This window comes from Salvelinus sp. IW2-2015, linkage group LG16 (assembly GCF_002910315.2).
Source record: "Salvelinus sp. IW2-2015 linkage group LG16, ASM291031v2, whole genome shotgun sequence".
NCBI lineage: Eukaryota > Metazoa > Chordata > Actinopteri > Salmoniformes > Salmonidae > Salvelinus > Salvelinus sp. IW2-2015.
Window position 1 is genome coordinate 22,747,914 of NC_036856.1, and position 13,999 is coordinate 22,761,912.

General features: G+C 44.4%; 1 protein-coding gene across 1 annotated transcript in view; it reads right to left on the reverse strand.

Annotated features, from left to right (window-relative positions):
- LOC111975962 (importin-13-like) overlaps positions 1-13,999 on the reverse strand; it is a 49,307-nt gene that overhangs the window by 8,618 nt on the left and 26,690 nt on the right. The window contains 11 exon segments of the mRNA XM_070447610.1: positions 87-167; positions 288-440; positions 6,872-7,006; positions 7,636-7,662; positions 7,770-7,951; positions 8,129-8,276; positions 8,363-8,483; positions 12,178-12,323; positions 12,325-12,345; positions 12,477-12,506; positions 12,508-12,619. Coding sequence (XP_070303711.1) covers positions 87-167; positions 288-440; positions 6,872-7,006; positions 7,636-7,662; positions 7,770-7,951; positions 8,129-8,276; positions 8,363-8,483; positions 12,178-12,323; positions 12,325-12,345; positions 12,477-12,506; positions 12,508-12,619 — 1,156 coding nt within the window.

The window sequence follows — 13,999 nt, forward strand, 5'->3', positions numbered from 1 at the left end:
CATTTTCAGCTTGTTCAGGTCAGATTTTGTTATGCTTCATTAAAAAAAATATCACTATAGGTCTGTTCAGTGTGTGCTTGTCTCACCTCCACCACCTGAGAGTCGTTGAGCCACTTGCTGAGGACCGTCTGAATGAGAGCAAAGACCTGCTGTAGGACCACCACCACCTAGAACACACACATGTTAGTTTGAGTAACCTAGACAACGCTAAACACTCCCACAATGAAAACGCTAAACACTCCCACTGAGCTGGCGTGTGCCTGGGTGTTAATGGTGGTGTCTCTCACCGGGTTAGGTCCTGGTGGTGGCGGGGCTGTTTTCACAGGTGGCGCTGTGCCCTCTCCTGATTCGTCCTCCTGCTTGCTGATGTCCAGCGTAGTGAAGAGATTAGATAACAGACCCAGGATGTGGATTATCGCTAGTTTATTGGACGGGTTGGGCTGGAGAGAGGGATGAGGGAGGGAGAGAAAGACGAGAAAGTAAGTCATTAGCTTCAGGGAGCCAGACAAACAAGATTTGCCATGTCTTAACAAGTGAAACAAAAAGAGAAACAGTGAAAGAACATGAAAGAGAGAGGGATGAAGTGAAAAGGACAGAACTTATTCTGAAGAAGTGAAAAAGAGAAGAGATGATTTTGGGTGTGTCAGTTAGTTGATGGCTTCATCTTTCTGCAGATTTCAGACACACGCTCTCCAGGGTGACAACACTAATTAAAGCTTTGTTAGTACCGATTTAATCACCGCTCTGTATCCATGACAACGGAACTGTGGCTTACAAGGGAGGCGTAATGCAGCTGGGCTGACTCCCTTCGCTTAATGAGCAATGTTGCTACTGAACACACACACACACACACACACACACACACACACACACACACACACACACACACACACACACACACACACACACACACACACACACACATCACACACACACACACACACACACACACACACACACACACACACACACACACACACACACACACACACACACACACACACACACACACTTCAGAGTTGAGATAGGTGTGTGCAACTTGACTTATACCCAAATCATTCCCTGACGTCAATGGGTGAAAAGAATCTGGACACTCGACCAAAATTAAGTCAGAATACCACCCCAAATGCATAAAAAACAGACAATGGTTGTACTGTAGCTTACAATATAGTGGAGGTTGCAGTTTCACCTCTTGCCTCAAGGTGCCATGTGTTTTGTCAGCTGCACAACAACCTGATTCCCTAGTCTGACGTCATGGCTATAAATCACACAATCAGACAGGTTAGAAAGGGAGAGGGAGAGAAAGAGACGGGCAGCGAGAGAAGAGAGGAGGAGCGAGAGGAGAGAGAGAGCAGGCAGCAAAGGCAGAGAGAGAGGCAGCGAGAGGAGAGGCAGAGAGAGAAAGAAGCAGAGAGGTGAGAGAGAGAGAGCGAGAGACAGCAGAGAGAGACTGAGACAGGCATCGAGGAGACACGCAGAGAAGAGAGCGAGAGAGAGTGAGACAGCAGCAGAGGAGAGGCAGAGAAGAGTGAGACCGCAGCCGAGAGGAGAGCAGAGCGAGAGAGTGAGACTGGCAGCGAAGAGGAGAGGCAGAGAGGAGGACAAGCACCTGCCTGAGGTGACAGCATTCCCTCCCCCATATGCCCCCCCTAGGCAACAACTATGACAACAAACCAACAAAAACGGGTCACAACTCCTGCAGCTCTGTCGCATGCGCTGCATATACAGTGGGGAGAACAAGTATTTGATACACTGCTGATTTTGCAGGTTTTCCTACTTACAAAGCATGTAGAGGTCTGTATTTTTATCATAGGTACACTTCAACTGTGAGAGACGAATCTAAAACAAAAATCCAGAAAATCACATTGTATGATTTTAAGTAATTAATTTGCATTTTATGCATGACATAAGTATTTGATCACCCTACCAACCAGTAAGAATTCCGGCTCTCACAGACCTGTTATTTTTCTTAAGAAAGCCCTCCTGTTCTCCACTCATTACCTGTATTAACTGCACCTGTTTGAACTCGTTACCTGTATAAAAGACACCTGTCCACACACTCAATCAAACAGACTCCAACCTCTCACAATGCCAAGACCAGAGAGCTGTGTAAGGACATCAGGGGTAAAATTGTAGACCTGCCACAAGGCTGGGATGGGCTACAGGACAATAGGCAAGCAGCTTGTGAGAAGCAACAACTGTTGCGCAATTATTAGAAAATGGAAGAAGTTGAAGATGACAGTCAATCACCCTCGGTCTGGGGCTCATGCAAGATCTCACCTCGTGGGCATCAATGTCATAGGAAGGTGAGGATCAGCCCAGAACTACACGGCAGGACCTGGTCAATGACTGAAGAGAGCTGGACCACAGTCTCAAAGAAAACCATTAGTAACACACACCCGTCATGGATTAAAATCCTGCAGCGCATGCAAGGTCCCCCTGCTCAAGCCAGCGCCATGTCCAGGCCGTCTAGAAGTTTGCCAATGCACCATCTGGATGATCAGAGAGGAATGGGAGAAGATCTATGTGTCTGATGACAAAAATAGAGCTTTTGGTCTAAACTCCACTCGCCCTGTTTGGAGGAAGAAGAAGGATGATACAACCCCAAGAACAACCATCCAACCGTGAAGCATGGAGGTAGAAACAATATTCTCTGGGATGCTTTCTGCCAAAGGGGACAGACGACTGCACCGTATTGGGGAGGATGGATGGGCGCATGTATCGCGAGATTTGCAACAACCTCTTCCCTCATGTAAGTAGCATTGAAGATGGGTCGTGGCTGGGTCTTCCAGCATGACACGACACGAAGCCACACAGCCATGGCAACTAAGGATGGCTCCGTAAGAAGCATCTCAAGGTCTGGAGTGGCTAGCAGTCTCCAGACCTGAACCCAATAGAAAATCTTTGGAGGGAGCTGAACGTCGTATTGCCCAGCGACAGCCCCGAAACTTGAAGGATCTGAGAAGATCTGTGAGGAGTGGGCCAAAATCCCTGCTGCAGTTGTGCAAAACCTTAGTCAAAGAACTACAGGAAACGTATGATCTCTGTAATTGCAAACCAAGGTTTCTGTACCAAATATGAAGTTCTGCTTTTCTGATGTATCAAATACTTATGTCATGCAATAAAATGCAAATTAATTACTTAAAAATCATACAATGTGATTTTCTGGATTTTTGTTTTAGATTCCGTCTCTCACAGTTGAAGTGTACCTATGATAAAAATTACAGACCTCTACATGCTTTGTAAGTAGTAAAACCTGCAAAATCGGCAGTGTATCAAATACTTGTTCTCCCCACTGTACATAGTCAATGGTAGGCTTCTAGGGTACTCCCATGGTTGGTACACCTATAGCTCATCTCTTGGCAGTAGTACTGTAGACTTCTTTATCACTGACCTCAACCCAGAGTCTCTCAGAGCGTTCACAGTCAGCTCACTGACACCCCTCTATCAGATCACAGCAAAATCACTGTCTACTTGAACAGTGCAATACTCAATCATGAGGCATCAAAGCCAAAGGAACTGAGTAATATTAAGAAATGCTATAGATGGAAGGAATGTGGTGTGGAAACCTACCAAAAAACAATTAGGCAACAACAAATTCAATCCCTTTTAGACAACTTCCTGGYCAAAACGTTCTACTGTAWTAGTGAAGGTGTAAACCTAGCAGTAGAAAATCTTAACAGTATATTTGACCTCTCAGCTTCCCTATCTAATCTAATCTAAAAATTTCAAACAGAAAGCTCAATGTAATTGAATAATCCATAGACTAACCACTTCTGGGAAAATTGGAAAACACTAAACAAACAACATGAAGATTTATCTATCCAAAAAGGYGACATATGGGTAAACCACTTCTCCAATCTTTTTGGCTCTATAACAAAGAACAAACAGCAAAAACATATACATGATCAAATACAAATCTTAGAATCAACTACTAAAGACTACCAGAACCCATTAGATTCTCCAATTACCTTGAATGAACTACAGGACAAAATAAAAACACTCGTTGATGGTATCCTCAATTAAATGATAAAATATACAGACAACAAATTCCAATTGGCTATACTAAAACTCTTTAACATCATCCTTTGCTCTGGCATCTTCCCTAATATTTGGAACCAAGGACTGATCACCCCAATCCACAAAAGTGGAGACAAATTTGACCCCAATAACTACCGTGGGATATGCATCAACAGCAACCTTGAGAAAATCCTCTGCATTATCATTAACAGCAGACTCGTACATTTCCTCAGTGAAAACAATGTACTGAGCAAATGTCAAATTGGCTTTTTACCAAATTATCGTACGACAGGCAAAGGCTTCTCATGCTTTGTTGATTTCAAAAAAGCCTTTGACACAATTTTTGTCATGAGGGTCTGCTATACAAATTGATGGAAAATGGTGTTGGGGGAAAAACATACAACATCATAAAATCCATGTACACAAACAACATGAGCGCTGTTAAAATAGGCAAAAAACACACACATTTCTTCSCACAGGGCCYTGGGGTGAGACAGGGATGCAGCTTAAGCACCACTATCTTCAACATAAAAATCAACAAATTTGCGAGGGCACTAGAACAGTCTGCAACACTCGGCCTCACCCTACTAGAATCTGAAGTCAAACGTCTACTGTTTGCTGATGATCTGGTGCTTCTGTCCACAACCAAGGAGGGCCTACAGCAGCACCTAGATATTCTGCCAGACCTGGGCCTTGACAGTAAATCTCAGTAAGTCCAAAATAATGGTAATCCAAAAAAGGTCCAGTCACCAGGAACACAAATACAAATTCCATCTTGACACCGTTGCCCTAGAGCACACAATAAACGATACATACCTTGGCCTAAACATCAGCGCCACAGGTAACTTCCACAAAGCTGTGAACGAAGAGTGAGAGAGACAAGGCAATAAAGGCATTCTATGTCATCAAAAGGAACATAAAATTTGACATACCAATTCGGATCTGGCTAAAAATATTTGAATCAGTTATAGAACCCATTGCCCTTTACGGTTGTGAGGTCTGGGGTCCGCTTACCAACCAAGAATTCACAAAATGGGACAAACACCAAATTGAGACTCTGCATGCAGAATACGTCAAAAAATATCCTCAGTGTACAACGTAAAACACCAAAAATTGCATGCAGAGCAGAATTATGCCGATACCCGCTAATTATAAAAATCCAGAAAAGAGCCGTTCAATTCTACAACCACCTAAAATAAAGGGATTCCCAAACCTTCCATAACAAAGCCGTAACCTACAGAGAGATGAATCTGGAGAAGAGTCCCCTAAGCAAGCTGGTCCTGGGGTTCTGTTCACAAACACACCCCACAGAGCCTCAGGATAGCAACACAATCAGGCCCAACCAAATCATGAGAAAAGAAAAAGATAATTACTTGACACATTGGAAAGAATTCACAAAAAAACATAGCAAACTAGAATGCTATTTGGCCCTAAACAGAGAGTACACAGTGGCAAAATACCTGACCACTGACTGACCCAAACTTAAGGAAAGCTTTGACTATGTACAGACTCAGTGAGCATAGCATAGCCACCAAAGTATGTTAATCTCTAGGAGACAGAACGCATCTCCTTCTTGAGCGGTATGACGGCTGCGTGGTCCCATGGTGTTTATACTTGCGTACTATTGTTTGTACAGTTGAACGTGGTACCTTCAGACGTTTGGAAATTGCTCCCAAGGATGAACCAGACTTGTGGAGGTCTACAACTTTTTTTCTGAGGTCTTGGCTGATATCTTTTGATTTTCCCATGATGTCAAGCAAAGAGGCACTGAGTTTGAAGGTAGGCCTTGAAATACATCCACAGGTACACCTCCAATTGACTCAAATTATGTCAATGAGCCTGTCAGAAGCTTCTAAAGCCATGACATCATTTTCGGGAATTTTCCACGCAGTTTAAAGGGACCATCAACTTAGTGTATGTAACTTCTGACCCACTGGAATTGTGATACAGTGAATTGTAAGTGAAATAATCTGTCTGTAAACAATTGTTGGAAAAATTACTTGTGTCATGTACAAAGTAGATGTTCTAACCGACTTGCCACAACTATAGTTTGTTAACAAGAAATTTGTGGAGTGGTTGAAAAACGAGTTTTAATGACTCCAACCTAAGTGTATGTAAACTTCTGACTTCAACTGTATATAATACGACATGTGTAATGTCTTTATTGTTTTGGAACTTCTGTGAGTGTAATGTTTACTGTTCATTGTTATCATATAACACGTTTGTATATTATCCACTTCACATGCTTTGGCAGTGTTAACATATGTTTCCCATGTCAATAAAGCCCCTTGAATTGAAAGGCAGCAAGAGAAAAGGCAGAGAGAGAGAGATGAAACTCTTCATTTGAACTGACATCTCTGTTCACCCAGACACTCAGGTCTCTGCTGACTCCAGAACAATAGATCAGGGGAGAGAGACTAATTCAACACTGATAATGTCACATCCTTATTTTTAGTTAATGTCAGCTCCTTATTTTGAGAAAATGTCAAATCCTTATTTTTAGCTCCTATACGAAGGCCCAGATTCATTAGATGTGACATTTAATAAAGTAAGAATCTGGTGTGTGTGTGTGCTGTGTCAGAGTGTGTGTGTCTTATGTCCCTGTGATTCAGTAGCCCATGGCTTAGTAATGAAGCCAATCTGGTCCCACAGAGAAATGTTCAACTGTTCATATGGACACAGTCCAACAGGGAGGAGGGAGGAGAGAGGAAGAGGAAGAGTGTGTGTGTGTGTGTGTGTGTTGCATCCATGCAGACACAAGGTCTGTTCATATGGCCCCAGTCCAATAGAGAGAGGAAAGTATGCCACTTTAACACTGTTACCACAGTGTGTGTTGTTTGTGTGTGTGTACCGTCTCATCCGCTAGTTTCTCAAGTTGCTGTATGTAGGGTGTAATGAGGGAGTGCAGGTTCCTCAGTATCTCCTCCACAGGCAGAGCAGACAGCAGGAAGCCCAAGGCCTGCATCAGCCACATACACTGACTGGTCTGAAGTGGGAGAGAGGAAGGGAGGAGAGGTAGAGCGAGGAAGAGAGAGGAGGCGGAGGAAGAGGGAGGAAGAGAGAAAGGAGGTGGAAGAGGGAGGAAGAGAGAGAGGTGGAAGAGGGAGGAAGAGAGAAAGGAGGTGGAAGAGGGAGGAAGAGAGAGAGGAGGTGGAAGAGAGAGAGAGGAGGTGGAAGAGGGAGGAAGAGAGAGAGGAAGAGGGAGGAAGAGAGAGAGGAAGAGGGAGGAAGAGAGAGAGGAAGAGGGAGAGAGGAGGTGGAAGAGGGAAAGAGAGAGAACATTATACATTTCCAGGCCTTTGAAAGATAATGTGACCCTTTGTGTAAGTGCTGTTTGCTAGCTGCCATCCATCAGTCTTGTCACCAGCTCTAACCTTGCTCTTTGTTTTCATGACAGAATGGGCTGACTCATTATATTGTCTCGTGTACACTCCCTGTGCTTGATTTTATTTTATTGAATACGCTCATTGTTGCATGTAGTAAATGCGCAGATAATAAAGTTATTTGAATTTTGACACTGTCCCAGACTTTCATTATACATGTTTAGAGTGGGTCCAGTGAGTTGGCACATTGGGGTTTTGGCTTGCATTATTTCCAGACAGGACTAGAACTGACCTTGTGAATCTGCTTGATCAGCACCTCCTGTGAAGAAGAGAGGATAGCAGAAGTATCAGTAGAATTATTTATATTGACTCAAATGTAATAAAAACATGAAATGTGATATACAGCACACACACACACACACAAACCTGTGATACAGCCACTATATTTGTAGCGTAGGGCGGCAGGTCGTATTTGCACTCTCTGCAGATCTTCTTGAGTGTGGAGACAGAGGAGACGGAGAGGTCTGGGTTCCCTAAGGCCTGGAGTACCAGAGGTAAAACACTACTCAACATCACCGGGTGGTCCGCCAACCACTCTGCTAGAGCTCCTACAGGGAGGAGGGAGAAGAACACAGTGGATGAAAAGATTTAAGACAGTAACACTGTACGCTACAGGAGACAAACAAAGGAGTCTGATGCTTTTCCTGTCCAAAATTTATTTTTTTCTCCTTGTGATTCCCGGGATGAACAAGACAAAGAAATGACAGCTATGACCGTATCAATACCTATAGTGAACATAACGGTGTCGGCCAGTTGGACGTTGTTGATGCTAATTCTGGGGATGAGTCCAATCAGGCCTGGGATGACATCAGAGTAGTTGACATCTATTGTCTCCGCTATCGACTGGAACCCATATAACAACGCTTCTGTATGCTGGAAGAGACAAACGGCTTCAGACAGTGCGTGGTTGTTCAGTGTGTGTGTGTGTGTGTGTGTGTGTGTGTGTGTACACACTGTACCTGCCATGACGAGGCTTGTTCTGTGTTGGTCAGTATTCGTCCTAGTTTCTCATACAGGTTACTGAGCAGCTCAGCTCCTAGCATCTCATACACATACATCAGAGTGTCGGAGATATCCACCCTGGAACACACGTGTTACCAACAGAAGGCAAGGTTTTGTTATAGAGGTGGAACTATCAATACTATGGGGGAAAGTGGTGTGTTTACAAGGTTCTGTTTTGGGTCCACTGCTTTTTTCTATTGAGTTAATATGTACAAATCATGTGTTTACCAGGGATGCAAACTAGTGAGGGCCCAAAAAGTGACACTTTTTTTGTTGTTGCATTGAAACATGAAGAAAATCCCTGCTCGGGGAAATGCAGGCTTTAACTAATTAAACAACAAAGAATATGACCTACATGATCAGTCTCTGTGTGTAAAATAAAACGTGGTTAATGTGAACCGAACAAACAGCTAAAAAATGTAAAGAAAGCAATCCAATGATATTTGTTGCCTAGACTTTACTGCAAATSACACTCAAGTCTTGAGAAAAAACAATACACTGATATTACAGTTAGCCATGACAGCCTTTATAATAGAACGCTTGTTACCATGACAGCCTTTATAATAGAAAGCTTGTTACCATGACAGCCTTTATAATAGAACGCTTGTGACCATGACAGCCTTTATAATAGAACGCTTGTGACCATGACAGCCTTTATAATAGAACGCTTGTGACCACGACCAGCCTTTATAATGATAGCGGGTTGGTAGCGGGGCATGACAGCCTTATTAATAACAGGTGAAGAACGCTTTGACCATGACAGCCTTTATATATAGAACGCTTGTTACCATGACAGCCTTTATATAATAGAACGCTTGTACCATGACAGCCTTTATAATAGACACGCTTGTGACGCGACTGACAGCCTTATAATAGAACGTTGGTATACCATGACAGCCTTAATAGAAGCGTTTGTGACCATGACAGCCTTTATAATAGAACGCTTTGTGACCATGACAGCCTTTATAATAGAACGCTTTGTGACCATGACAGCCTTTATAATAGAAACGCTTGTGACCATGACAGCCTTTATAATAGAACGCTTGTGACCATGCAACAGCCTTTATAATAGAACGCTTGTGACCATGACAGCCTTTATATATTAGAACGCTTGTGACCATGACAGCCTTTATAATAGAACGCTTGTGACATGACAGCCTTTGATAATAGAACGCTTGTTACCATGACAGCCTTTATCATAGAACGCTGTACCATGACAGCTTTATAATAGAACGCTTGTACCATGACAGCCTTTATAATAGAACGCTTGTTACCATGACAGCCTTTTAATAGAACGCTTGTGACCATGACAGCCTTTATAATAGAACGCTTGTTGACGCATGACCAGCCTTTATAATAGAACGCTTGTGACCATGACAGCCTTTATAATAGAACGCTTGGTGACCATGACAGCCTTTATAATAGAACGCTTGTACTGACCCTTATATAGCCTTCCATACGGTTTATAATAGAGAAGCGTTGTTAGCCGATGACAGCTTATATAAACGCTTGTGACCACACACATCTAAATATTGCACTTGGGGAAAAAAACATCTTAAAGTAGAAATAGAATGAAACAAACAGGCATTCTATTTTTGCACTATTATAGTGGCCACTATAGACATTGATCAAGTGCACAAGGCTACATGTGTGCAAAGATAACATTCACTGAGTAAAAAATATTATAATCCTCCCTCACTCACATGTGTTACTGTCAAGTTCAACACAACAAAAACAATATCTTTGGGCTACACTGCACATTATTACCTTGTCCACAGGCAGAAAGTGTACATCTGTTCTACAATATGCCAGCAAAAGTGAGAAAGAGGCGAAAGTTTTTAATGTTCCAGTTTAATGGCATCCATAATGGCATCCAGTTTAATAAGCCAGGCCCAGCTCCAGCTACACTGGATTCCTGAATCCACTTATTTAACAAGCAACGCCTAATTTTTACTTAATTCTCTCATTCTGAAAATTAACCACATACTGTAGAGGGAAAACATTAGTTAACAGATAACTAGTTAACGAACTAACCGCTAAAATTTCACACAGATTGCCAGGGTCCAGTAAGCAACTAACGCGTTGTAACTTGAGGAACAGAAAGGAGTCGTATACCAGTTAATACTATAGAGAATTAGTTAGGTTACTAATGTTAGCACATTTGATGTTGTAACGTTTTATTAGCAAGCAAATTTCACACCATAAACTCTATTATATGATCAAATAAGTTGGCTAATGTTGCTCAACATTTCTCTGGCTAGCTAACGGAAAATAGGATCCAGCTAGCAAGATACTCAACAATGCTAATACTTGTTCCACCACACTTTCTCCCTCACCTCAAACTTTCCAAATGCCAGTTGTTTTCGGTTACAGCTCATGAAGTACGCTTCATCACCTTCTCACCCCGGTCTCCGTGGTCAGGCTTCTCACCTAACCTTACCTCTTCCTTATCGTTCAGGGGACACGCTGCTGTAACTGACGCGCTGCCTTTCCAGAGGCGCGCTGATGCTGTAACTAGTAAATTGGTTGTCTCTTCTTTCTTTAGTCGCGTGCTGCGCTGCATTCTGTTGTTATGTAAACGATTGGCTGAGCCTTGGATACAGCTGCCAGTATTGCTCCAAATGCGCATCAATCGTTCGCTTACAGCCAGTAGTGATCTTTTCTCATCGGATCTACACGGATCACCTATTTTGGATTCAAAACAGCAAATTTTGCCAAAAGGTGACTAGTTTGCATCCCTGGTTTACACCTGAAATCAGCACACCAAGACAGTCGTGAAGAGGGCACAACAAAACCTATTCCCCCTCAGGAGACTGAAAAGATTTGACATGGATCCTCAAAAGGTTTTACAGCTGCACCATCGAGAGCATCCTGACGGTTTGCATCACTGCCTGGTATGGCAACTGCTCGGCCTCTGATCGCAAGGCACTACAGAGGGTAGTGCGTATGGCCCAGTACATCACCGGGGCAAAGCTTCCTGCCATCCAGGACCTCTATACCAGGCGGTGTCAGAGGAAGGCCCTAAAAATTGTCAAAGACTCCAGCCACCCTAGTCATAGACAGTTCTCTCTGCTACCGCACGGCAAGCTGTACCGGAGCGACAAGTCTAGGACCAAGAAGCTTCTAAACAGCTTCTACACCCAAGCCATAAGACTCCTGAACACCTAATCAAATGGCTACCCAGATTATTTGCACCCCCCATCTTCTACACTGCTGCTGCTCTCTGTTATTGTCTATGCATAGTCACTTTAATAACTCTACTTACATGTACATATTACCTCAATTGCCACGACACCGGTGCCCCCGCACATTGACTCTGTACCGGTACCCCCTAAATATATAGCCTCGCTATTATTATTTTACTGCTGCTCTTTAATTATTTGTTTTTCTTATCTCTTACTTTTTTTGTAGGTATTTACTAAAAGCTGCATTGTTGGTTAGGGCTTATAAGTAAGCATTTCACTGTAAGGTTTACACCTGTTGTATTCAGAGCATGTGACAAATAAAATTTGATTTGAAATAGAAGGCACCATTTAACTCTGCAGGGACTAACAGCAGGGCTTGATTTCATACTGTGCTGTTAGTAATGTGCTTCTGAGCATCTGATGATCTGTTACTCAGACAAACGTATTCATCCATAAGACATTTGTGCCCTCATCTGCCACTTAACTTACAGGCTGGTACAATCACACACGCTCATCTGCTGACCAATAGACCTGTCAGCAAATCACATTTCTCTCACACACACACATCCCCATCCACACTCTTGTACCTGTAGATCCTGAACTGCTCCTTCTCATCCGAGGACCATGATGCGTACTCCTGGTCAGAGGGGAACTGGGCTTTATGCAGCAGAACATCCACCAGCTGGAAATACACTGGTCTATAAACCTGCAGATACACCGCCTGTCTCTCAGAGTTCAAACGACATAATGTCGTCCTGGAAAGAGAGAAAGTGTGTGCTGTTAAGTGGTGGTATTCTGAACAGGGTAGTTGGGGTTAGGGTGTAACGTTAGTGTCCTGGGTTAAAGTGTAGGGGACTGGTTACAGTGCAGGGGTTAGGGTGCATACCTGTAGTGTGTACCAGAAGGTGAGTGTGAGGGGAGCTGGTCGTCTCGTTGACTGGGTAGTGTCCTGGTATCCCAGTACAGAACATGATCATGTTGACCAAAGCCAGAAAGCCCTGCCAGTGCTCTACCTGCTCCAAAAGAGCCCTGAGAGAGAGAGATAGAGAGAGAGAGAAAACGGGAGCGAGAGAGTAAGTGAGAGAAACGGACAAAGCCAAGTAAACTAGGTCAGTAGTTAAGGAGAGTGAGGTGAGGTGGGTGGGACAGGCAGGGATGTTTCTCTATATAGAGTGAGGTGGGTTGGGACAGGCAGGGATGTTTCTCTAGATAGGGTGAGGTGGGGTGGGACAGCAGGGATGTTTCTCTAGATAGAGTGAGGTGAGGTGGGACAGGCAGGGATGTTTCTCTAGATAGAGTGAGGTGAGGTGGGACAGGCAGGGATGTTTTCTCTAGATAGAGTGAGGTGGGGTGGGGACAGGCAGGGATGTTTCTCTAGATAGGGTGAGATGGGGTGGGACAGGCAGGGATGTTTCTCTAGATAGAGTGAGGTGAGGTGGGACAGGCAGGACTGTTTCTCTAGATAGAGTGAGGTGGGGGTGTGAAAGGCAGGGCTGTTTCTCTAGATAGAGTGAAGGTGGGGTGGACAGGCAGCGCTGTTTCTCTAGATAGGGTGAGGTGGGGTGTGAAAGGCAGGGCTGTTTCTCTAGATAGGGTGGGGTGAGGTGGGACAGGCAGGCTGTTCTCTAGATAGAGTGAGTGAGGTGGGGTGGGACAGGCAGGACTGTTTCTCTAGATAGAGTGAGGTGAGGTGGGGTGGGACAGGCAGGACTGTTTCTCTAGATAGAGTGAAGGTGAGTTGGGGTGGGACAGGCAGACTGTTTCTCTAGATAGAGTGAAAATGAGGTGGGGTGGGACAGGCAGGGCTGGTTCTCTAGATAGAGGAGGTGAGGTGGGGTGGGACAGCAGGGCTGGTTCTCTAAATAGAGTGAGGTGAGGTGGTGGGACAGGCAGGGCTGGTTCTCTAGATAGAGTGCGATGAGGTGGGGTGGGACAGGCAGGACTGTTTCTCTAGATAGAGTGAGGTGAGGTGGGGGTGGGACAGGCAGGACTGTTTTCTCTAGATAGAGTGAGGTGAGGTGGGGTGGGACAGGCAGGACTGTTTCTCTAGATAGAGTGAGGTGAGATGGCGTGGGACAGGCAGGACTGTTCTCTATAGAGTGAGGTGAGGTGAGGTGGGGTGGGACAGGCAGGGTGGTTCTCTAGATAGAGTGAGGTGAGGTGGGGTGGGACAGGCAGGGACTGTTCTCTCTAGATAGAGTGAGGTGAGTGGGGTGGGACAGGCAGGACTGTTTCTCTAGATAGAGTGAGGTGGCGGTGGGACAGGCAGGGACTGTTTCTCTAGATAGAGAGTGAGGTGGGGGGGACAGCAGGACGTTGTCTCTAGATAGAGTGAGGTGAGGGGGTGGGACAGCAGGGCTGGTTCTCTAGATAGAGTGCGTTGAGGGTGGAGGTGGGACAGGCAGGACT